Genomic DNA, 24,629 nt, shown 5'->3' with positions numbered 1-24,629 from the left:
TCAACAAGTATGTGTTCAGATGTAACTAACGCTAAACGAAGTGGCTGTTTTTTTTTTTTTTTAAGACCATTCAGGTGACATGTAACTTGAAGTGCACAGAAAGCAAGGCGGCAGAAGACATTCTGTCCATCAAGAGGGTGAAGACTTCCTAGTCAGTCTGCTTTCCCTCTTCCTTTTCATCTTTGCTCTGGGGCCAGTTGAAAACCAGTTCATTAGTTTCTCACTCTTTCTAACTTTGTATTCAGAGAAAAACAACCAGGAAGACTCTCTACAGGAAAATGGAGATCTTGATCCTATCAGCTTGAATTCATGGATACAGACAGAGACACCTTTGCTCAGTTGTGGGGCGATTCTCATCAGGACTTGCCACCACCATTATCTCTAAGGTCAGATGCAGAATTTTAGTGACAGCCACTTACCTCATGGAATGTTCCAGCCACAATTAACTTTCCATTCCGATATCCATCCCCATTTTTGTATGCCATTATTTTCACCACCTTCTGGTATGAAGGTACCACACCACCGTGAGACGTGATGCATGCATGTGTCTTCATCCGTAAAGATGACAGACACTTCTCATAATATCTTAGCGTGTCTTCAGCTTCAGAAGAAGATAAATCAGCCTGGTTTGTTTAAAAGGGTGACTGTTGACATGAATCGTGTTATTTCCTTTTTGTTGTTATGTCCTGTTTCTACTTCCCATTTAAAGTCTGCATGGATGTGCAGGCATCTACTACACTTGATAGTGCCTTCTTCATGCACTATAGATTTTTGATCTGGAGGAGGAAGGGAGTTGGATCAGAATTTCTCAGTTTTTTTCCTAGTCCTCTCACTGACTTCTTAGCTCTTTATCTGTCTTTCTGGCTTGCTCCGGTTTTCCTTAGCTACTGCTGTATGTTTGATTCGATTTGAGGTGGGTCATAAGAGATGTAGAAGAAAGGATATCAGGACCAAGAGAACCTGGGATTGAAGTAAGAGGATATAAACACTACAGATACTTCTTTAATGAATAACTCAACAAGGGGGAATCCATCGGTGGATGATGAATGAAGAGGGCCTTAGTCAGGGTTTCTATTCCTGCACAAAACATAATGACCAAGAAGCAAGTTGGGGAGCAAAGGGTTTATTCAGCTTACACTTCTGCATTGCTGTTCATCACAAAAGGAAGTCAGGACAAGAACTCACACAGGGCAGGAAATTGGAGGCAAGAGTTGATGCAGAGGCCATAGAAGGATGCTGCTTATTGGCTTGCTTCTCTTGGCATACTCGGCTTGCTTTCTTATAGAACCCAAGACTACCAGTCCAGGGATGGCACCACCCACAATGGGCCCTACCACCCTTGATCACTAATTGAAAATGCCTTACAGCTGGATCTCATAGAGGAATTTCTTCAAAGGTGGTTCCTTTCTCTGTAATAACTCTAACTTGTGTCAAGTTGACACAAAACCAACCAGTACACAGGAGGTGAGAAGGGTGCAGAGCATCCCTTAGAAAACTTTCTTTCACTGTCCCAACTCAGGAGCCCAGAAAGACAGACACTGATTAAGCTGCTGTAACATAGAGGAGTCCTTCCCAGTTATCAGTGTCAAAGTAAATACTGTCAGGCTTCCCAGAGGACTGGTTCTTTTCTCTTGCTAGGTTATTTACACTTGGGTTCAGTTTACTGCAGCCTGTCACTGCCCACCTCTAGTATAATTCAGAACCAGGAGATAGGGGAGTGAGGTCTGATCCACGAGGATCCCCAGGCTGGCCGGCTGGCCGCATTTCAGGATTACCTTCTTTTTATTCTGCTGTTTAGATCCCCCTCTACCCTGTTCTTTGCAACTTCTCAACTTGAAGGGAAGGATTTTCTCCTTTTCTTTTAGTGGTACCATTTTAAGTTAAGGTCACAGAAATGTGGCAGTGTTAGTTCCCTAGGAGTTCTAAATGGTATTAGACATGGATGTATGAATACTGCCATACAGCCTGAACTGTTACTAACATGCCAAATCCTCCTCGAAATACAACCACCCCCCACACACACAGAGGCACTTTCTCTATTTATGTAGGGAAAATGCTGCTATGCTAAATAAAGGTTTGTGATTTCTTCTCTACTTAACAGCCACACAAACAGCAGGGAAAGGTGTCTGTAGACTGCATTAGCAGAAGTGCCCAATTAACATCAAAGGCTGGACAGAACTATTAAAAGACAATGTAATTTGAATTATAATGAGGAAGAAGAAATCAATGCTGGTGGGATGGCATGGTGCATCTGAGGGAGATGGCGTGGATGAGTAGGGATGAACCTGAACCGGGGACCAATAAGGGATCTGAATGCATCCAAGTTTCAAAATCACATGGGCAGTGTCAGAGCTCAGTAAGTACCTTGGCAACACTGATGACTTTGAAAGGACCTTGTGGCAAGAACTTCTGTGCTGAGCCTGAAACACAGAAGAATGGAACCCTTGGAAGCAACTCTTTCAGCTCCTTTTTTGCCCGCATGGACCTTCCGCAAGCCAGGCAGAACGTGATTTTTCTCTTTCCGTCAGGTGAAATGTAACAGTATCCCTAAAACAGGAGGAAAGATGCTTCCATGTGGGTGCTTCTAAACCATAACAGTTACAGAACTCTTCACAGCATAAGGATAGCACATTTGTCATTGTCAAATGCTAAGTTTAAAACTAAGACCCAAATGTGTCATGCTTCCTAATAATTAACTTTTTACATTTTTTATTTACCTAGATCTGTATGCTAGGGGGTAGGGACACACATGAGTGGAGGTCAGAGGACACCTTGCAGGAGTTAGTTTTTTTCTTACATCATGTAGGTTCCAGGAATTGAACTCAGGTCCTCAGGCTTGACAGCAAATGCCCAATCTGTTGAGCATTAAATAATTAAAAGAAATTCTAAGGTATTCTTTAACTCTGTAGTGAGTAGTCAATACTGGAAAACCTTAACTTCTGTACAGAATTAAGATTTCTTTGAAGAATTGCTAATGCCATCATCAGGGACAGGAAAAGTACAATCTAACATCTTGTATATAAAATTTTACTGTGTATAGAAACTACATCAATCCTGGAGTTAAAGAATAATATCAAAAGAATGCCAAAGCCAAAATGAAGGTATCCAAACTGACTCAAAAAAGGGCAATTCGAGACGAGAAAGAATGATAGTTAAAATAGCTTAACTGCTTTCGAGTATGTAAGCTCCCAGGAGTTCATAATAAGGCTACCAATACAAGCAACGAATAAAAAGGGGCAGGGGACCTCACTCAACATCATTGGAAATCAATTGTGGTTGGTAGGCATTGACTTGAAAACTAACCATTGTGGCTCTTAGTGTAGCAAATTATTTCTAAAGATGGCCATAATAAAACTACTTCAATCCTGTTTGTGTGTCCTTTTGACTGGTGACATTTCTGTTCCATTAGTTAAGAGGTATGGCATTTTACTACTTATCTCCTTTCTGTGATTGTGAGCAAGCTATGTCGCTGACATTGGCCAATGACAACAGAAGATACAAGCAGGTGCGTGAGAGGAGCTTTCACAGTGGCACCTGAGCTCTACAGTTAAAGTTGGAGCCCTGAGGCCACACAAGGAACTGGCTTGAGACAACTTTCTTGAATGGTGAAACAGTTGAGAGAATTAAGGCTTGCCAACCACCATGCATGTGAGAGACTTCATCTTGGACTATATAGTCCTTAGACTACTAAAATCCCCACAAGATGATTACAGAAACTTTAGAAGCTCTTGTCAAGTCCAGCAGAGCTGCCCAGCGGAAGCTCAGCCTAAACTGCTGTCTCACAATTATATATATATATATATATATATATATATATATATATATATATATCTTATATATATCTTAGTTGATGTACATATTTTAGTTGTTTAGTTAAAAGATAAACAGAATTTCAAAAAAATAGGCATTTATTCTGCTTTTCCTTTCAAACTATTTTTGGCTAGTGAAATAGCTACATAGTGAGGTTATACTCTGATTAAAACTTTAGCAAATTAATGTGGAGAAAACTATAATCAGATAAAATTGACTAATTTGAAGCATAATGATAAGATTGGATGAAAAGGCATTGAGGAGTTTCCAAATATGGGGACAAACCTCCAAAAGCATCGTTACAAACAGGGCAGCGAGGTATGGCCTCCAGAGACCTAAATATATGAAACACACAAGAAGCCCATGGAGGTTCTGAGGAAAGTGCTAAGCCTAGGTCTAATGACGACTCTCGTGTGCATCCCAATTCTAGAATTTGTGGGGAAGAAGAAACAAGCCAAAGGATGCCACGAGAAAACAAATCCAAATGCAGAGCCTGCTGCCTGACTATGTGCCAGGTTATGAACAAGATCTACCTGAGGACCGCCTTTGAGTCGCCACTCAAGCTGACAAATAGTAAAATGAACTATTAGGACAACTCAGGAAATTTGATGAAAAATAGGTTACTATATTGCTCAAATATAATTGTTAATTTTGTTAATCACAACAATGGAATAATGATAATGTCAAAAATGTTCAAATTATAATATTGCATACTTAATTTAGAAGTAAAATAATATCATATTTGGGATTAGCAAAAGAGACCAAATTTTGATGAGAGCTGACTGTGTGTGGTGGGCAAATCAAGATTCACTGTACTAATGCCTGCTTTAGAATATGTATGAAATGTTCTACAATAAAACAATTAGTTTTACACAGACTGTTTAATTTACTTTTCATAGTTTTCTTTCATTCTTTCCTAATGAAAACTTCAGAGTATAAGTGATTTCATCAAAATAGTATTTGTGCCATACATGGTGGTGCACACCTTAATCCCATACGTGGGGAACTGAAAGAGGAAGATTGCAAGTCAGAAGCCAGAAGACCCTGCCTGAAACAAGCAAGTTAGTGCTCAGCCTATATGAAACTAAGCTTTCCCGTCAGGAAAAATCTTCTTGCTTTATTAAATGAGCCTATTTCTCTTTTATCTGTGGGAAGAGGGAACTAGTACTTACAGGCTGATCAATGTTTTCTTTAGTGACAGATGACGTGCAAAGGCCAGAAAAATTAGCCAGGGTGATTTCCTTATCCAAGGCCGTGCTGTGAAAGGCTATAAATGCTCTCTTATTTTCCATGTAATCCCACTTTTGATTGGCAGCCCCATTACTGTACGGTTTATATTTCTAAAAACCAAAAGACAGCAACAAAATATGGACTCAAATGGACAGGTGAGTTTATAAGATGGCATAGCGAACATTTGTTTTTATTGCATAAATTTATTGTATAAATTACGACCTAGTGAAAAGTACTATCAAAATAGAATTACATAAATGTTTCACAATTTTAAGCATATTATTTAATTCACAAAGCAGTAAAAAGTATAATTTTGTAATTCCATCATTTTTGACTCAGTATTATTTTGTGAATTTTTCTGACATTTTTTAAAGGATATTAACCATTTTGTCTTAGGGATATTATCCTTTCTAATCCTCAATAGTTAAACCTGCAGTTTTTTTAAATGTTCTCTATAATAAATAAGACAGAAGCTTATATATATATGTATATGTATATGTATATGTATATGTATATGTATATGTATATGTATATGTATATGTATATGTATATGTATATGCATATGTATATATACATACATATAATAATATACATGTATATATGCAAATATATTATATGCATATACATATTTGTATATACATATATGCATGTATTCATATATAATAATGTAATAATAATTAACACATATATACATAGATATCTATATAATAACACACATATACATGTGTACTATACATATTACATATAGTTAAATACATATATACTATGTGTACATGTAGTATATATGTAAATACACAAAAATTTCTTTAGGAAAAACTTCTAGAAGGATTATAGATTAAGGGCATTTAAAAGATTATGTTATTGACCAAGAAAGCATTTTTTAGAAAGATTACTTGACTTTCTCCTTTTGCATGTGAATTTGCCTATTGCTTTTACGTTCTTGCCAAACATACATACCATCTTCCCAAGCACCAGCTCACTAAGTGAGAAACAGTAATTTGTTGGCAATTTAATATGTAATTCACTGATATTCAAAATGCCTTTTAAACAACTCAGCGGAATACACAACAGAAACTGGATATGTATTTTAATTCTATTGCTATTGAATTTAACTTTTTAAATATAATTATACCATTGTTGAGTTATCTCAAGTATAACTAAAAAAAAAAACAGTTTCAACTTAACAAGATGCAAGCCAGCATGTTAGCTCTAAAAATCCTTGTCATGATGTCTCATGTTATAATATACTCTTATACATTATAATATACACTAACTACCTTACCTGGTAAGACATTGATAATCAAAAAGTCCTAATCGCTAACTGAATGGGTCAGGCAACAGAATTCCCTCCAAGGCCTGGAAAACCAAAGGCTAAATTCTCAGGCAATAAGAAAGGTTCTAGCAGCATTAATCTAACATTTTAATGTTTTCTCACAAACTTACCATCTAATACATAAGACAATGAATTACTAGAAATTAAAAAACATCTCAAAAGGTAATACAAATTACATTATAAGTTTATTCCTTATAAGAACAGACACGGGGGGAGTGAAATTAATATCTGCCAATGATATGAAAATGGTTAAGGAAACAACTGACTATGCAGCCACATGAGACTTAATCTCACTGTGGCCTGTGTTGAAGAGGCACCCGACAAGAAGCATGGAATGTTATGTGCACCATGTCTTCAGAATAAATGCCTCATCCTGGTTTATGAGGACAGAAGACTTAATTAAATAAGACTCAATCCACCTGGATTCTGTGTCCTGATTTCGGATTCCTAACTGGAAAATTTTTTTCACTAAAAGCATGGAATAAAACAAATGTTATTTGGAGATAATTATTCTGCTCAATGGGAACTAGGGTGGAGCTTACAGAAGGTAAGGGCACAACTGGAATTTTCCTAAGCCATATCTTGGCTTAGCAAGGAAAAACACACAACTATTATAAATGAGTTTCCTGGGTCTTTGCCCCAAACCTGCATTAAAGGTGCTGTAAGTGGGTCACTTAGAATTACTACTGTGGGCTCATGACCTCCAAAAAGACTGACCATGTCTTTTCCCCCAGTACCCAGACTAGGGGTCCTTGTCTGTACTCCTCACAGCCATCACCCCCAGAGGTCACGAGCCCCATGAAATCTGTTGAGCGTGTTTCTCATGCTTGCCATTGTGACTGCAGTAACTGCCCAACTCTAGACTACCAGCAAGCCCACAGTTGCCATTGGTCAGAATGAACTAAATTAAGAGGTATCTCACTATGCTCAATTTGAAGTCTAGGCATAGGATAATAAAAAAAGACATTTTAACACTGACATTCAAGATAACCTTTTATGACAGCTATTCTTTTGCTCTGTAACAAAGAGGCACAGAGACTCCCTGCAGCTTTGTGAAAAGTCATGGCTTCTTGTTGGCCTATGCATATCTTACCTGAATGATAACCGGATAGCCATGGGCTTCATTTTTAGCTTTGGTCATAGACACTGCCAGTACAAGGTCTGGGTTACTCACCAGGTGAAAGGTCCTTAGGAAGACATAATCAGTCTCATTATATAACATATTGTAATTAATGTAGGTGGAATTTCTATACATTTCTTCTATGGGAAAATTCAAGACTTTTTATATCCTATCAGCTAATCAGAACAAATAAGTATGATATTCTGATTTAGATATTATCAAATATCTAGTATAATACCTTAAGTAGAATTTATAAATAATAGTTCATGTATTATCATAGTTTAATAATTCTTCATAATCCATTTTCCCTGTTTAAATCATGGTGTGGTATCTAGATTATACCCACACTTTATGGCCCATGTTACTTTTACTGAGAAGTTTTAAAGATGATGAAGTGGATTTTACAGTTGTGCTACATGAGATGGAATTCTGGGTTCATGTCTTCATATTGTATGGTGTTAATAACTCAATGCTTCAATTTACCCATCTATATATTACAGTATTGTGTATTCCATGATAGTCAAATGAATTAATGTATATAAAAGGAAATGTTATAAGGGAAATCATTAGCTATAATTATGCACTGTTGTGGCTTTTAAAAATATTCTGCTGGGGCTCTATTCATGGTCCACCCATCAAGAACACATACATTGGTTGGCTCCAACTACCTGTAACTCCAGTTCCAGGAGATCTGACACATCCCTCCTCCTCCTCCTTTTTGCTTTTATACCATTTTAATTACATGCAAGTATTAAGGTCAGTTCTGGATTGAGGAATTAGTAATACAATAGATGCAAATAGTCAAGGAACAAGCAAGGCAATAAACACAAATAGTCAAATAAAAAGTGGTCTTGGAGCATTACAAATGACTTAGTAAAACCTTCATGTTATTTTTCTTATATCACTTTTAAGAACTGAAATAAATGTTCAGGGCTTTTGTCTGGATAGAAAAAAAATTCTTTATTTCTTTTTTATTTTTCTAAACATGGTTACATTAGAGACAAGTGGTAGCATTTCTGCCATTGAAAATATAGCTCACCTTGAATATAAGATATAATAATTTAAGAATAAAGGAACAAATAGAAAGTGGGGAGGTATCAATTATTAAAAAATACAGTTTTTTCTATAAGACTTAAAAAGTTCCAGATATCTAATTCAACTTTCTGAGCATTAAAAAAAAAAACCCACATCTTCATTGTGAAGAATTACAAAATTCTGGAAAACAAGTCCATCTTGTTTGTGAAAAAAATGATAATGCTCATATTTTCTCCCCTAGTACTATTTAATGGGGTACCACTGAATGTCCAAAATGGACATTCAACTTTATGAAATGCCTCCTCAGCATTTATCATGGCTTGGTCCTACAAGACTGTGAGTATTCTATACGGCTCACCTCTGTGGGTTCGGCCATTTTCATAGCTCATTGTATTGGCATGCAGCAACATTCAAATGGATGCATGAATGTTGATCTCCTGCAGTGTTATTTCCTGAAGTGCTGATACCTGAGACGTCAAGATGTCTACATTCTACTATGTAGAATAGATTCCTGTGTCTTAATGCTTTGAAGCTATGCTCATTTTAATAGCACTGTCATACAGTGTTTCCACCTTGTTGTTTGGCATACAGGGGCTTTATGCAGAAGTTTCATAAGCATGGGTTTTCTATAGAAAGTAAATAATTATTCTGCTGTGAGCAAGCAGCAATCAATAGTACTGTCAAAATGGGAAAAGATGAAAGCATTTTAACAGCCAACCGTTCCCACCAACTACCCATCACTTTCCCATGGCTTGATGAAGGATAGCCTCAAGATGACAAAGTTGTAGAGTTTCAGGGTCTGAAAGCAACTCTAGTGTTACCTATGGGTAGAGTTTTCTAAGGTTTTCTAAAGCTCATGAGCCAACAGCTAACAGAGTTTTAGGTAAATTTTTCTTTCTATTTTTCTTTAACTTCCCTGTCTGTTCCTTCCTTTCCAGTATCCAGGAGAATAAATGACAATGCTAAATGAGACTCTGCATGGAAGCATATCCAAGCTCACTTAAATCAGAGTCACATAGTCATTCCCCTTATATATGCAACTGCACGCATCAGCTCTGCCTGAATTCAAATTTAAGTATGAATGTTATGTTTTTGGGTATGTTTCTGTGGGATTTCTATGAGTCTGAATGTGTATGTCTCAAATTCTATATTTGTTTCTTGTGCTTTTACTTTTAGTAGTTTGTTGCATCCTATTCTGGTTTGTTTATGTATGTGTGTTTTTTCATCTTATTTTATTATTATTTTTAGATGTCTGTATGAGAGAGACAGAGAAAGACAGAGAGAGAGAGACAGACAGACAGAGAGAGCAGTATGGATTTGGGTGGGTGGAAAGTCAGTGAATATCTGGGAGGAGTTGGAGGAGGAAGAAATTATAATCAGAATATATTTTGATAAAAAATCATTTTTAATTTTTAAAAAGCAATCATGAGAACTCTATCACAATCCAGAAAGACAAGGCAGAAAGATGCTCTAAATATAATACATATCTTGGTAGCTCTAGGATTCCAGTTCTACAGAAACAAGAATCTTGATCTTTTTAGTTTGCTGAAGTTCCAGTCCTAAAACAATCCTATCAATAACCTGTAGCATTAATCTATGGTGGTCAGGTGCAGGATGTTATTTCAGTTTTTCTAAATTTTCTGAAACTTGCTTTGCATCTTAAAATGTGGTCAATTTTGAAGAAAGTCTCATGAGCTGCTGAGAATAAACTCTATTCTTTAGTGTTTGGTTGGAATACTCTGCAGCTGTCTGTTAGGTCCATTTGATTTATGATATTATTTAATTCCAGAGTTTATTTATTTAGATTTTTTTCTGGATGACCTGTCTGTTAGTACGAGTGGACATCTGAAGTTACCCACCATCATTGTGTCAGGGTCAGTATGTGATTTTTTAAAAATGCAATGACATTTCTTTTATGCAAATTGGGTGTCCTTGCATTTGCGATATAAATGTTAAGACCTGTAATATACTTTTGGTACATTCTTGCTTTAATGCATATATAATGTCGGCTGACTGAGTGAATTATGGTTCATATAGCCAGTCATTTGTAGAGGAAAAAAGCCTATAGCAGCTCCCCATCACACAGACAGCACAGCCCTGGTGGATGGAGTAGAGAAACACTTTAGCAGTTCTGTCCAGCAAGTTTCTCTCCAGCTTCACCAGCACACAGCCAATGGCTATTGTGTGCTGTCTATTGGACAGAGTAGAGCAAGCTCCATTCCTGCCATTCCAGGATTGCTGATGCTACCTCTGAGAGCTTTCTCAATCTGTCCCAATGTGCAGAGGCCTAAGCCATGGGCAGTGCAGATGTTTAGAGGATACAGCGAAAGTCACAGCTCCTTCCCATTAAGAAGTACTTTGCATGAATGCCTGACTATACATCCCTGTAGAGCATGCAAGAGACTGAGGAGATCACGAGAGACCCACTAGATGTAATGGTAGAATTTTAAGTAGAGCAATAAAGAACAAACAGGAAGTAGTTATTTTTTCCTTGCTAAATTAATGTTCAAATGTACACAAAAATAAATAGAAATGTGCAATGAAACATCATGGACCTAAACACTGTCCACATTCTGTCTTGTTTCACTTAAGTGAAACTTGCCGTTTTAATTTTGCTAGAATTTATAATTTCTTTACTTTTGACTGTGGGTATAAACATATGTCTGCTGTATGCATACATTCAGGTGCCCATGGAGGCCAAAAGAAGATGTTAGATTCCCCCAGAGTTAGAAAGACAGTTTGCATCTCACACTTCTGTGGGTTCTGGGAATTGAGCTCTGCTCCTCTGCATGAGCAACAAGTACTCTTAACTGTTGAGCTATCTCTCCAGAGTTTTGCTAGAAAACCTAAAATAAAACTGATTGAAATATCTAGCATTTTTAATCTCTAAATTTACACTTAATTGACCAGGACATTCTTTGTATTTCAACATAACCAGTTATCATATGCAATAAGATTAGTAATATTTTTTAATATAATCACATAGACAAGTTGTTTTAGACTTCTTCTGATATTCTCAAGAAAATGTGAGCATTTTGGTTCTGGGCCCAAGGCCAGACAGTGAATTAGGTTAGTGCATCTGATCAACAGTAAGTGGTACTTACTGTATGATTAGAAACCATTAGTTATTTTCATGAATGAAAAACTGGGAAGGCACCTAAGTGGGAAAGACAGGTAAACAAAAATCTCCAAATATTTCAAAATTGGAAACACTTTAGAATTCTTTTTTGATTTCTCTTTGCTGCAAACATAAATTAGATGAGTGCCTAGTCTTGAGCCAATGGTCAGGTAAAACTAAGAAGTGAATAGCTCACTTTTCTGAATCTAACAGCTGGTAAAGTTGAATGTAGCTTACTTAAAATTCTTACCTATCTCTCTATCTCTTCTTTTACTAGGAAAAAAAGTTTTTAGCCAAGTAAAGCAGAAATTCTGAGGTGCTCAACTATATTCCTGCCTGCTGTGTGGAGACCATGCCAGACCTCTTAGGATCTCATGTACAGTTTGATGTGTAAACCTCCCAATGCAATGGATTTACCTGCTGTCTGCCTTGTGTGTCCAGTGTTGGCGACTTTCATCAGATTTCTTTTCCACCAAAATGACCTCTGTGCCTGAACGGGGTCTGGAGACTTGTACTCCCAGGACCAGCCGAGGAGCAGCGAGGCTGATGATTTGCCCATCTCTGTATTCAAACTCCTGATGGCTCCGCTTCCACAATCTGCTATGCTTTGGGAAATGGCTAAGGAAGGAAACCTTTAGTAAGAAAATGGCTCCTGGAAGTGCATGCACCGAGATGCTCAGTTCTGTTGGTGAGACCTTCCCCATGGTCTATTAACCTTGCAGTGGTAAGTATTCCAGGAGCACAACAGCAAGGCCACCAGTAGTATGCCCATAAGCTGGTATGGAAAGTAGAATCCTGGGGCTGGAGGGAGTGTGCTGGCTGCTCCTTTAGAGGGTCTGAGTTTGACTTGCAGCATCCACCAATTAGCTCAGAAGACACTTCAAATTCCAGCTCAAGGGATGCAATATTCTCTCTTTGGCCTCTACCAGCTTTTACCCCCCCACACACACCCACACACACACTACATGTTGATAAGAAGAAAATTAAAGTAGAATCCTGAGCTTATTTTATGAAAGTAATGAATGTTTATCTAACAGAACATTTGCCAGCTAAGAGTAAGAAAGTTCAGACAGAGAAGCAGTACAGTGAAAGAAGAAAAGGTGAAATTCAAACAAAATAAGGAAGAGGAGAGGCATGAAGAGTGAAAACAGGAAAATAATGGTGTTCTGTGCAAACAGAAATATTTTTCTTCTGTTACTTCTGGGTTCTGGGCTCCAAAATTTTCAGTGAAGAATTATCCTAAGAGAATAAGGATATACCAGAAAGTTCATTTAAATAAATCTCTTATTTAAGGACATTAAAACATTAAGCAGATGTGTGGCACAGTGTAAACATTGGAATACATGGACATAGTAATCTGAAGAGCTCCATTAAGCTCCTGCACTGTGCACGATCTAATGCTAGCTGCTAAATGTGTGGAATGGTTTAACTCATGTGTGCTAGTAACCACTCTAATGTTAAGCAAAAGTCTAAAGATGAAAAAATACAATGTATGTTATATCCTTAGCCGTTCATTGGGTCAGGACCAGAACACATGTTTAAAAGGAAAAATGTATTTTCTTAGCTTCTTAAGGGAATTGAGAGTGTCTGACAAGAGTGCTCAGTAATTTATCCTCACATGCATTCGATGGCAATAAAGCTTCGAATTCTGTTCCAAGTTCTCAGGACTCACAGGTAGATGAAACTACTGTTTAGTAGAAAGAGTATATCACATCACATACCAAGACATTATATAACCCTGCACAGGATGAGCTGAACGGTAAAGAACCTCCCCTTCCAACTAGTCCCAAATGCTTTGATCAGTATCACAAGACAAAAAATGTACATGCTGGCACACACAGTAGCAAATCAAAGTAAAAATGTTAAGGAATGTGCTTGTACCAGCGTGAGGGAGTCCAAGGCCAGACAGAACCTACCAACAGAAATCTTCTGCACATTTTACCTTCGTTTCTTTGGGGGCTGTACGTGTTCAAAGAGCTCTTTCTCTGCTTTCTTTGGAAGGCTGCCATCAGCAGCAAGGTTATATGAAGGGTCCTGCCAAGCATACTTGAGTGTCCTGCGACAGGCTTCCATTCGGAGATGGGCTCTCGCATGAGAATCTCTGTTAAGATGCAGGGGCAAAGTCAAGTCCAAGAACACTGATGTGTGATCACAGGGTTTCCATATACAGCCTGACCACAGCATACAGGATATTGGTGCTTCAGTAAATCATATTTTCATGGGAGGTGTCTAGGAGATCTGTACCTCACTAGTACACAATTTAGATCTTTTAGTAGAGGTCTACAAATAAAATCCCTCAATCACATAATAAACAGCATTCACTTTTGCTGTTTTAGTTTTGAAAAGCAAGCCCATGTATTATATTGAAAAGTTATATTAAGACCATTAAACATTAGTTTCAACAACTCATAATGAACATGAAATGACACTCCTAATTCTAGGATAAAGTGGGTCCTAGTTTTGCCTGAAGCAGTATAACCCCAGATGACAGGGTGGCATGTGTTATGGATGTTAAGAAATTTTATTCTCAATAGAGGGAGGAATCTAAAGTGCCTCAAAGCACAGTTGCACACATGCTTTTTTCACTGAGGAAAGTACACGGAAACACTAGAATACAATAGCGATGGTTTGAATGCTCAAGACACAGATGGGTGTGTGTAGCGCCCACTGTTCAGACCCACGGATTCTAAACTCCAGGACTTGCTGTTGGAACACACATTTTTTGGGGTGGGACTGGGACATAGCATTATAAAGACTGTTTTGCCAAAGGTGAGATAAACACACAGGCAAAGCAGCAAGTGTACTTCAGCCCCAGCATTCAACTGGGTAAGTAGCACCCTTCCTCTGGGGTATACTGTAGACAGACACTCAAGTGACGGTGATAATTTGATGTAACTACGAGCATTATGAAATGAGCGGAACCTTCCAGGGCAGCTGCGGTGCTAACACATGTGACTGTGAACTTATCGAGGGCCAGGGCCAGCGCTGCTTATGAATATAGGATTGGAGTGTAGCCAAGGCCTCCTGGGCACAAGCAGCTTCCCACGGCAGCCTATCCCCAGTGGTTGAAAAATACACCAGTGCCATCTTGTGTTTGAAGTAGAAAGCACAGCCCTGCCACTTTCACCCTACAATCCACTTGGAATTTACCAGCCTTTGGTATTCCTGGTAAGTCAAATGTAGTCCAGTCAGATTTAGAAAAGCCTTTAACAAAACTTATCTTGTTTAAATGATTAATTAACCAAATTGCTAATTTATGAGCTGCATCTCCATTGGTTAGTCATTCCTTTAACCAATATTTATCTAGCATCTACTATATGCCAGATATAGAACTCTTTGTGTTGGGTACAGCAATGCACAGGACAAGTAAGTTCTCAGTTCATGATGCTCATATTGTTTTGGGAAGAAGAAAGGTAACAGACAAAGAAATGAATAACCACAAGTAGTGCTCCTCCCGTCCGGTGGAAAGAAACAGAGTACTGCAGGGGGGAGTCACTGCCCTGGGTCTGGAGTCCTCTAGAGGCTGTGTTAAACTAAGGGCTGGGAAGAAATCTCCTATGTGAAGATCACTCTAGTCAGAAACAAAGACAAACAAGCAAAAAGCAAATCAAGAATTCATTTGAGTCATTGGAGGAACAGGAAGATGCTAATATGACAAGGTGACTGGTTAGGGAGGTAGATCCACTCAGAGCTCATGAGTCAGGAAGAGACAGTGTCTGCAATGTTGAGAAAATAGAAGGCCAACCTAACATTCTGTGCTCTGAAATGGCTTCCCACCAGCAGGGATGCCCGGTCAGTACCTAGGCTCGTTCACACCCAGCTCCTTACAGGTTTTTGCCACACATCTCCCCACAGAACCCAGTGATGAAAAAGACCCACCTTCAGCCCCTAAAACATACATACAAGTAACATATGGACTGAGCAGGTTATACTTAGAAATATACATGGACATACTTATACTCGTGTGATAGTGAGAAAAAGAGGCCCCGGGTTTGAAGGAGAGCGAGGAGGGCCAAATTGGAGGGTCTGGATGAAGGAAAGAGAAGGTGGAAATGCTGTAATTAAATTAAAATCTCATCAGAAAAGAAAGAAGGGTCTCTTGTAGATTTATGTCCTCAGAGCGTGCTCCATGGATGTCCTTCCATAAGTCATCTCAGTCCTCAGGTGCTAGATCCTCCACAGACACAGACTGAGGGACTCCAGAGAAACTGCACAGTGACTTTCTTTCTTTTTTTTCCTACTATATAAAATATAAGCTTTAATAAGTAGAGATAGAAACTATGCATAAATATGATATACCATTTTCTGAGTATTAGCAATATTTTCATTTCTTTGGAGTTACAAATTGAATCTTCTTTCATCTTTATTATCGCTAGTGTTGCATTATTTGTATAATCTCAGTATCTCTAGGTCACTGTAAACAGCAATGACCACTAACCCTCTGTCGTAGTTTGCTTTTTGTTGCTGAGATAAAGCCCTTAACCAAAAGCAACATGGAGAGGGAAAAGGTTATTTGGCTTACACTTTACAGTTTGTCATCAAGGGAAACCAGGGTAGAAATTCAAGGCAGGATCCTGGTGAGAGGAACTGAAGCAGAGAGCATAGAGGCACACTGCCAGAGGATGTTCAGAGCACAGCGACTTTCTAACATAGGGTTTTGTCAGCAAAAACACCTTCCTGGACAGGAAGGAAGAACATGAGAGAGGGTAATGGAGAACACCGAAGCCCGAGGAGGTGAACAAAGGTGGCTAGGCTAGAGCAGAAGGGCGTGGAGAGGATGATAAGGGACGGGTGCACAAGAATAACAGACAACGGGGTGAATGCATGAAAGCACAGGAGCCAAAACCATGGCTTTTCATGATAAGACATGGTTAACTAAACGATAAATTGAAAAAATTTTTTAAATGAATAAAGAAGGTGATCTACTCAGACACAGTTCAAGGAACTAGTGAAAGTGGGGTACAGAAAGGGACAACTGGGTCCAAGGCAAGTGAGGACTCGGGCCCGTTGGCAACAAGCGGAGTTCGGCATGGAAGCGTGCACAAGGGACTGAGATTTCTAAGAGTGAGTCACCAAAGTAGAGTTGTGAGCCATCAAAATTGTGAGTCTACAAAACTGACCTGTGAGCCGGATGTGGGGAGCAGGGTCCCAAAGCCTGCCTGAGATGTTTGGACGAGACCCATGCAGCACCGAGTGCTGCGAGCCCCACTACCTTAAGGACTCCCTGCCTTGATGTGGCTGATTCAGAACTAAGCAGATCTTTTTTCTCTAAGACACTCCCCCCATCCTCCGCCGCCTCCTGTTCTGTCTAAGTATAGTATGGTAACTCAGAGGCCAGAAGAAAAATTCCGAAGAACGAAAGGGGCGTTAGGAAATTTATGTCTGATTGTCTAACTTTCATGGAAGATGCCACATGGGAGAAAATGGTCTGTGAAAGGAAAAGATGCTTTCCAGTGACTGTAGTTTTGAGACATAGGCTAGATGAATCACGTGTCAGATTAAGAAAAGTGCTTCCTAAAACCAGCGTCTTCTATGTTGGTAACAAGGTGAGTCAATCATGGCTCAGCAGGTACCAGCATCTGCTGCTTGGATTGACAACTTAAATTTGATCCCTACAGTCTACACAGGGAGGAGCGAATTAAGCCTTTGACCTTTGACTTCCCCACCTGCACTGTGGAACACTCACATGCAAAATTAATAAATGTAAAAATAAAAAAAACGAAGCTTGTAACAAGGATGAATGAATTTAGGCAGTCATTGGAGCTTTCTTTTGAAATGAACTCACGTATTCTTTTATTCTGTTTGTAGGGCACATGATACAGATTTCTCACATGGAATTCCCAGGTTAGACAAGAAGGACCAGGGAGAAGGAGTCTAACAAGGGCATCCATGCACAACACCATTGAAACTAGTACTGATGGTGAAGTCACCACAGACAAGTGTGCAACAAGAACTTGAGGCAGAAAGACGTATCTGCGGTGGACCTTTGGATTGTGTCAGCTTCAGGTCACTGCTTGTCACCTACTAGAATTTGGTATGTTAGACCAAGAAGAGATGTGCCATGGGGGAGTGACCACGAGGTACAAATGGGATCTCTGACAGGCAGAGATGAGGGCAGCTGAGAGCAGATCATTATTCAGCTTGTCATGGTACACACTCACTGAGGAACTGTGTGAAAAAAATTACGTGCTAGAAAGAGTCTACAAATGAAGCTTAGATGGCTTGAGAGATCCTGGAGATCCTCCAGAAACCACTTCAATGGCTCAGAATGACTCAGTGTTTGCCAGGACAGAACATGGTGAATTAAACAATAAATAAATAAATAAATTAAATAAATAAATAAATAAGGAAGGAAGGAAAGAAGGAAGGAAGGAAGGAAGAGGGAGGAAGGGAGGGAAAGGAGGAAAGTGCAATGTCTTTTTAAAAATCATCACATTGTGGCTAGCTACATCATCCAAGAAGATAAAGATGACGGTTCAAGCTCTGGCTCCATTCATCTGTTAGAAAACTAATTAAACACTGTCTTCAAGTGACCGAATTTCAGAAACTTCTGAGTTCCCTGCTGGGCTCCACACTACCACAGGTGGATGGGCTGCAGTCACAGAGCCCTGGTCCCTTTTGAGCCACAGTGATTACTTACAGAGTCTCTCTGGGAGCATCTCTTGTTATTAAAGCAGCATTTCCCATCTGCCTCCCCTCTGGTCCTTTCACTTGCTTCTCCTCTTCAAAATCTGCTACAGGTTTATTCACAGCAAGCTTGCCCCCACACACAAGGTCACTTTGGACTTCTAAAACAAGAGCTGAGTAGAAATAAACAAATTGCAAAGACATATTACTTATGACTGTAGAGTACTGGGAAGCCATTGAGTGTTTCTTAAACTAAAAAGTTGGTCTTTATTTAACAGAATGATGCTTATATATATATATAATTTCTCTGGGACTCAAACATGAAATTCAATACTGTGAAATATGTATGTGAAACCTTGGCGTTAAATACATGTGTGGGATCATGTATTTTCCTTACTTGATAAGAGAAAACGGCATCTCACAAGGAAAAGTGAGATGCTACAGAGAAAAGGGAAAGTACAAAGACAGAAGTGGGGGTGGGGGCTGGCGGGCAGAAGCCAACTCTATGTTGTTCCTCTGAAACCATCTATCTTGTTTGCTTTTAGACAGAAATTTCTTCTAGGAACCGGGACTCACTGAAAAGGCTAATCTAGCTGGCCAGTCTGTCTGTCTTAGCTTCGCCAGTGCTGGGATCACAGGTTCTTGCCATTATACTTGACTGTTTCCAAGAGTACTAGCGATCAATCCCAGTGGCTTGCAGTTTGCTAACTGACCTCTTTCCCCAAATACCAACTGACATTCAAATGCCATACTATCCTAAGACGACACCCATGTAAGTCAGTAAATACAGTACCAATGCATAGTTTCCTACAAGCCTTTCCCTCCCACTTAGTGTACAAAGAGTTGAAGTTCAGTGTTAACCTACAAGGACAGAGGTAAAAGTAATCCTATTTCCCCATATTGGCTTCACTGTGGAAATGCTAGGGAAACATAAGGACTCTGTGGCATGATCTCTCATGGCTACATACATATGGGCTTGGCTTTCTGAAGGTGCAGCTATGACCTATGATTTGCCAAGATGCTTTCTGGAAACTTCCTAAATTAAATAAGGGTGAGATGGCTCTCTAGCCAAGACTTCAGGGGTAACCCAGAGGTCAGTGCCTGGCTTCAGAAAGCGAGACAGAGAAGGAAGCAAGCTTAGGTAGGCAGGAAGCACAGAGGCCACTCAAAATACTATCTGGGCCAAATGAGTGAAGACATAGACTCCAGCCTGGGAGCCCAGACATAAGAAGATCAACATCCTAAGTTTTTTCCTCTCAGCCAACTGGGGCTCTGCAGACTGAAAACTCCTAAAGCCCTAAGAGATTGATTACATAAACAGATGGTACAACATTAAACGTGATTGGAAATTTAATTCGTTTTCCTTGATGAGAATGCATGGGGCTCACAAATAGTTATATATCTGTACAAGATAAAACAGACTATGTTGTGTCTTTAAAATCTCTTTGCTCTTCCAAAGTATATTAGGTAAGAAAATATGCAACCCTGTTAAATATATTTTAATAAATGAGGCTAAAGAGCTAAACAGCAAGATGCCTGTAGAAACCAATGTCATCAGGTATGTTAGGACATCAAAGTAAGATAACTTCAAAGCTTACCTTCCACCTTGCGCATGCTGCAAAAGGTTTTAATCTTGGAAATGTCAAACTCAAGGCTCCTTCGGAAGACTTGCTTCCTTTGTTGAGCAATGGAGAGGTCAGGATTGATCCAGTGTTCTCCACATGAAACATATACCTATCAAAGACAGGAGTCTGGGATATGGTGTGTAGGGGGTCGAAGTACCTTTATTCAAAACACCTCAAAATAGGAGTAATCTCAGCAATGGGAATACCTTACAATGGGAGAACAGCCAGAGTGCAGTGTCATGGAATATCACCCAGTAATGAAAAAGAAGGAACTGCTGAGAAAGGCACCAATTCTTCAGAGTACATGGAGGGAGGCAAAGCCTTAAGACTCCAGGCCTCTTCCTCTCTTGCCAGCAGATGCTAGCCTGCTATACAACACAAAACAGTGCAGCAAAAGTGCTTCACAACCTTTTTTGCAACTCCTATTGGTCCATAGTCAATTATAAATAAAAAGGTTTTTAAATAAGTTTTCTAAGATGGAAGCAAAGACAGGGAAAAAAAGAACTGAAATGCAGGTGTAGTCAAAGGCTGTCAAACTGTGACAATGGCCAATGTGGGCTGCTGGTCCTTTCTGTAAATACAACTTTACTGGGAAAGAAGCTTGCCATTTGTTTGAATGAAGTCAATTGTTGGTGTTTCAGTGAAGACCACATAGTCACCACAGCCTAAGATCTCACTACCTACCCCTTCCTGGAAAAAATTAAGACTCTGACTTGTAGCATTATATAAACACCAAAATATTAATGTGTGCTAGAGACATGGCTAGCAGTTAAGAGCATGTGCCACTCTTGCAGGGCTAGGATCCCAGCAGGGGCTGGGAGGAAAAATGGATTTTTTTTTTTTTGCAAATAATAATCAAAGGAAAAAGAGGTTACTAACTTGAGAGAGTGGAGAAACATGGGGGCTTTGAAGAAGGGTGGTTTGCTACCAACTGGAGGAAAAAAAGGTGAAGAGTTCTATTTCAATTAAAAAGATTGCATAATAATAATAGTTCTCTTTTAAGGTAGTTTTAGCTTATTATACAACATTAAAATTGTGTTCAAAATATTGATGTGTCATTTCTGATAGTGTGTTAGAGGTGACATCCTCATTTTCCTAGAATCTGTTTCTTAAATTTCCTTAAATACCCTGTTTTCCTTTCTCATCTTCCTTCTGTCCCTTTTGCCCTCCCACTTAACAGTAACCCTCTGTATGGCCCAGCCTTGCCTTGAGCTTCAAAATCAATCTGGTTCCAGTCTCCTGACAGCTGGAGTGCAGGGATGCACCACCACAGCTGGTGTATAGTTTCTTAAAGATGAGAAGTAATGACATGTTGAAAAGGGCTCAGTCTGAAGAGAAGCCCAGTGCCACCTTTCACGTTATCACACACTCACACAGCTCTTTCCATAAGGACACAGGAGAGACCCTCTTAGGTACTGTCTTCTTGAGCAACAGGCCTCCCGTTCTCCCACAGACACTAAGTCTAACAACTGGTCCTGTTCCTATCTTCACACTTACCAAATGGTGAGTTAAACACTGTGAATACTCCCTACTCCATCTCGTCTTCCTCACACCCATACTCCCTGTGCCCTGGTGTCTCCTCTATACTTATCTTTAGGCCACATTTATCTTTTGTTATTATTTATTTTAAGGTAGTCTGCCCATCTGGAAAAAAAAATAGAACGCTGAGTAACCCTAGCATCACATACAAACAGAAACACTAAAAACAAACAAAACCTCTTAGAGGTGATAGAATTCAGATTTCACATAAAGCATGCCAAAGCAAGATCAAGGCTTCTTCACCTGTTGCCTCTCATGCTGCTCATGGTATGCATGCACTGCTCACTGTATGCAGCTTTCAGACTCAAGAGGTCCTCAGATTTCAGAGCACTAGCCAAAGTCTTGGTTTTATTTTGCTTTGGTCTTGTGTGCCTGTGTGCCTGTGTGTGTGTGTGTGTGTGTGTGTGTGTGTGTGTGTGTTTGCATGCACCAGGTACATGTATGCATGTGTGTGATGGTTTTTCTTGAGATAACGTCTCTGTATATAAACCAGGCTGGCCTAAAACTCACTATATAGCCAGCACTTACCTTGAACTTACAGCCTCTCAGAGTACTGAGATTACAGGCACCAGCTACCACGTCCAGCTTCAAGATTTGGTAATATACTATGAGCTTTGTTCTTTGTTCAAAGAGCTTCAGGCATCAGTCAGGGCTAGCAGTGTTTTTGCCTAAGCTAATGTCTCTAGTTTTACAAATGGGAGAAAGACTAGGCTGTGTAAGACCTTCCATTTCTCAGCTCACTCCAGGCTCCAAATAGAGTTTAAAACAAAACAAAACAAAACAACCAATGGCATATTTATTTGATGCTGTTGATGTGGGCATACGGTGAAGAAAGTTATGAAAGCTTTTTTTTTAAACTGAGAAAGTCAGGAAATTAGTTATTTAGTAAAGAAACAAATAACTATATTGTATAGACTTAAAAATGATTCAAGAGTCTAATCCTTCAGCAACAGACGTAGATATCACAGGTGAATAATTAGCCTGCTTTAGGTTCTGTGGTGGAGAAAAGAGTACTTTTAAAAGAGGCTCAATAAACAAATATTTATTTATCTATTATATTTAGTCATGCAGGTCTGGCCTACTGCCTAGAAAGGCAGCAATGGTATATTGATTAGCACTGCTTTTTGATGACTGACTCCTTCATGGGAATTCTAGAAGGAATCTGAATGGCAAGCATAGAAACCTCCCACTGGAGGGTGTTTTCCTTTGCGTGTGCTCACTTATTCCATTTCCAATTTCACACCCCTCAGTTACCAGTTCATCTCTCTGTAGGTCTTTCAGGGAAAAGACTTCCTTCCCCTTTTCATTGAAAAGTCTCCGAGCAGCAGAAGGTAAGTTCAAAACTTCAGTACACCTGTAACAAGAAGCATATAAATTGATTTTATATGCATAAAGCTTCCAGTAGTAAGGTAAGAGAGCGGAAGGAACCAAGGCCTGGCCATTAGTGATTACCAAGAATGGAGCCCAGGGGTCAGTGTGTCCTTTTAACTTAGTTCCTCTCTCTGGTTTGTGGACTTAAGAGATTTAACCTTTAGCTCATACTCATCTTCTATCTAAAATATATGTTTTACTGTTTCAGCTGAAGTTTCATGGTTTCTCCAGAGACGCCAAAGCTACACCTTCATCAAGCAGTTCCTCATCTCCCTTCCAGGAAGTGATTGCAACAAGAATTTTTTGACCTGGTTAAGCACTATCATTCATTCCCTAGCAGCTCAGTTTCACATAATATTTTGTGGGTGCTGAGATGAATGACATAGATTCTGGACTCCTGGAGGAGACACCTATCTAACCAGGAGTGGAGACAGATTATCAGAGGACTCTCAGCATGATGGGTAGTATGTTTTAAGAACAAAGGAAAAGAATGGATTTCATCCTGTGGGGAGTGGAAGGGTGTCATCTACGGAAATGATGTTGACTAGGACTTGAAGGCACAAGTAGGAGTTCGCCAAGATCAGTACACTGGTGCTGTGAAGAGGGGAGAGGAAAAGGTGGGCAAAAACTTTGACTAGGGGTGTGGGAGAGTAACAGAGAAGGCAAAAGGAAGGGAAGTGTAAAAAGGTCATAAGGGAAATATTATTTAACATTATTATAAGCTAACTTAAAGATACAGATGTATGTATACTTGCACATTTAGGCATTTATATAGTTCAAATGCAGTTATACTATGTGAGGTAATGTTTTTTCCAGGAGACATAGACTATCTAACAAAAACTCTCAAGCCATATTGAAAACTTCTTTTCAAGTTGTTGGTCAAGAGTTTCTGAGAAACTCTTACAACAATATAAGCTATTGCCTTTGCCCTTGGTAGCCTCCAGATCTTAAAGGTAAGACCCAATGGCAGAAGACACTACACACTTCAGACGCAGAACTTGGAGGAATCAAGCTGTAACTGGCATGGAAGCTTCCTTCTGAAGGCTAGATCTCCTAATATCAGAAGGTACTATGCAAGGCATCAACAGACCTCCCAACTATAAAGCCTTAGCTACAACAAATGATTGGCTAGTAAGATACCTCCAAAGGCATTACCTGTGGGTAATTAACAGTTGCTTAATTGGAATTAAAGCCCACATAATAGGAGAGAAATTCATGCCTAGTATTGTAAACCTAGCTAATCTTCCATGGCTGGAGAGGTTATGGACTCTAGAGGAGAACCCACTACTTCTACTTTCCTAAACCAATATAATTTATAACTGTATCTTAAATACTCTACCTCATGCACACAGATAAATGTAGCACCTCCCCCCATCATAAAGGCCTCTTTTCACAGCAGAGAGAGGCCACTAAAGAGATCCATAATTGGTAAAAATGCAGGATGTAAGTGACCATCAGGTGTCTAGCCCAGATGGGAGACCTAACAGCACAACCTGAAGCTCAGAGATTGCCGTGGAGGAGGGGCAGAAAGATTGTAAGAGTCAGGGAACAGGATGGCTGCTAAGATAATGTCATGTAGACATGATCATGATGCTGCATTCATGAAATATCAACAGTATGGTTGCTTAAACCAAACCTGCATAATGAATGTCCACACCAATTAACATGCCAACATGGATGTGAAAAATTCAGAAGATCACACCCTAGATGAAGAGTTATTGGCAATCCATGGTGCTGAGAGTTTTCTCCAGAGATGAGCCAGCAGGCCTGTGTGTGTGTGTGTGTGTGTGTGTGTGTGTGTGTGTGTGTGTGTGTGTGTGT

General features: G+C 39.4%; 1 protein-coding gene across 1 annotated transcript in view; it reads right to left on the bottom strand.

The window, feature by feature from the left end:
* Dcdc1 (doublecortin domain containing 1) overlaps positions 1-24,629 on the bottom strand; it is a 63,224-nt gene that overhangs the window by 26,315 nt on the left and 12,280 nt on the right. The window contains exons 3-11 of the mRNA XM_028766968.1: positions 22,692-22,791; positions 19,872-20,007; positions 18,287-18,446; positions 13,589-13,747; positions 12,064-12,264; positions 7,467-7,560; positions 4,983-5,150; positions 2,365-2,547; positions 420-623 (exon numbers count right to left, since the gene is read on the bottom strand). Of these exons, the coding sequence (XP_028622801.1) occupies positions 420-623; positions 2,365-2,547; positions 4,983-5,150; positions 7,467-7,560; positions 12,064-12,264; positions 13,589-13,747; positions 18,287-18,446; positions 19,872-20,007; positions 22,692-22,791 (1,405 nt within the window). The remainder of the gene's footprint in view (positions 1-419; positions 624-2,364; positions 2,548-4,982; positions 5,151-7,466; positions 7,561-12,063; positions 12,265-13,588; positions 13,748-18,286; positions 18,447-19,871; positions 20,008-22,691; positions 22,792-24,629) is intronic.

This window comes from Grammomys surdaster, unplaced genomic scaffold (assembly GCF_004785775.1).
Source record: "Grammomys surdaster isolate TR1022 unplaced genomic scaffold, NIH_TR_1.0 170, whole genome shotgun sequence".
Taxonomy (NCBI): Eukaryota; Metazoa; Chordata; class Mammalia; order Rodentia; family Muridae; genus Grammomys; species Grammomys surdaster.
Note: the sequence above shows the minus strand (reverse complement) of the source record. Positions and strands in the feature narration are given on the sequence as shown.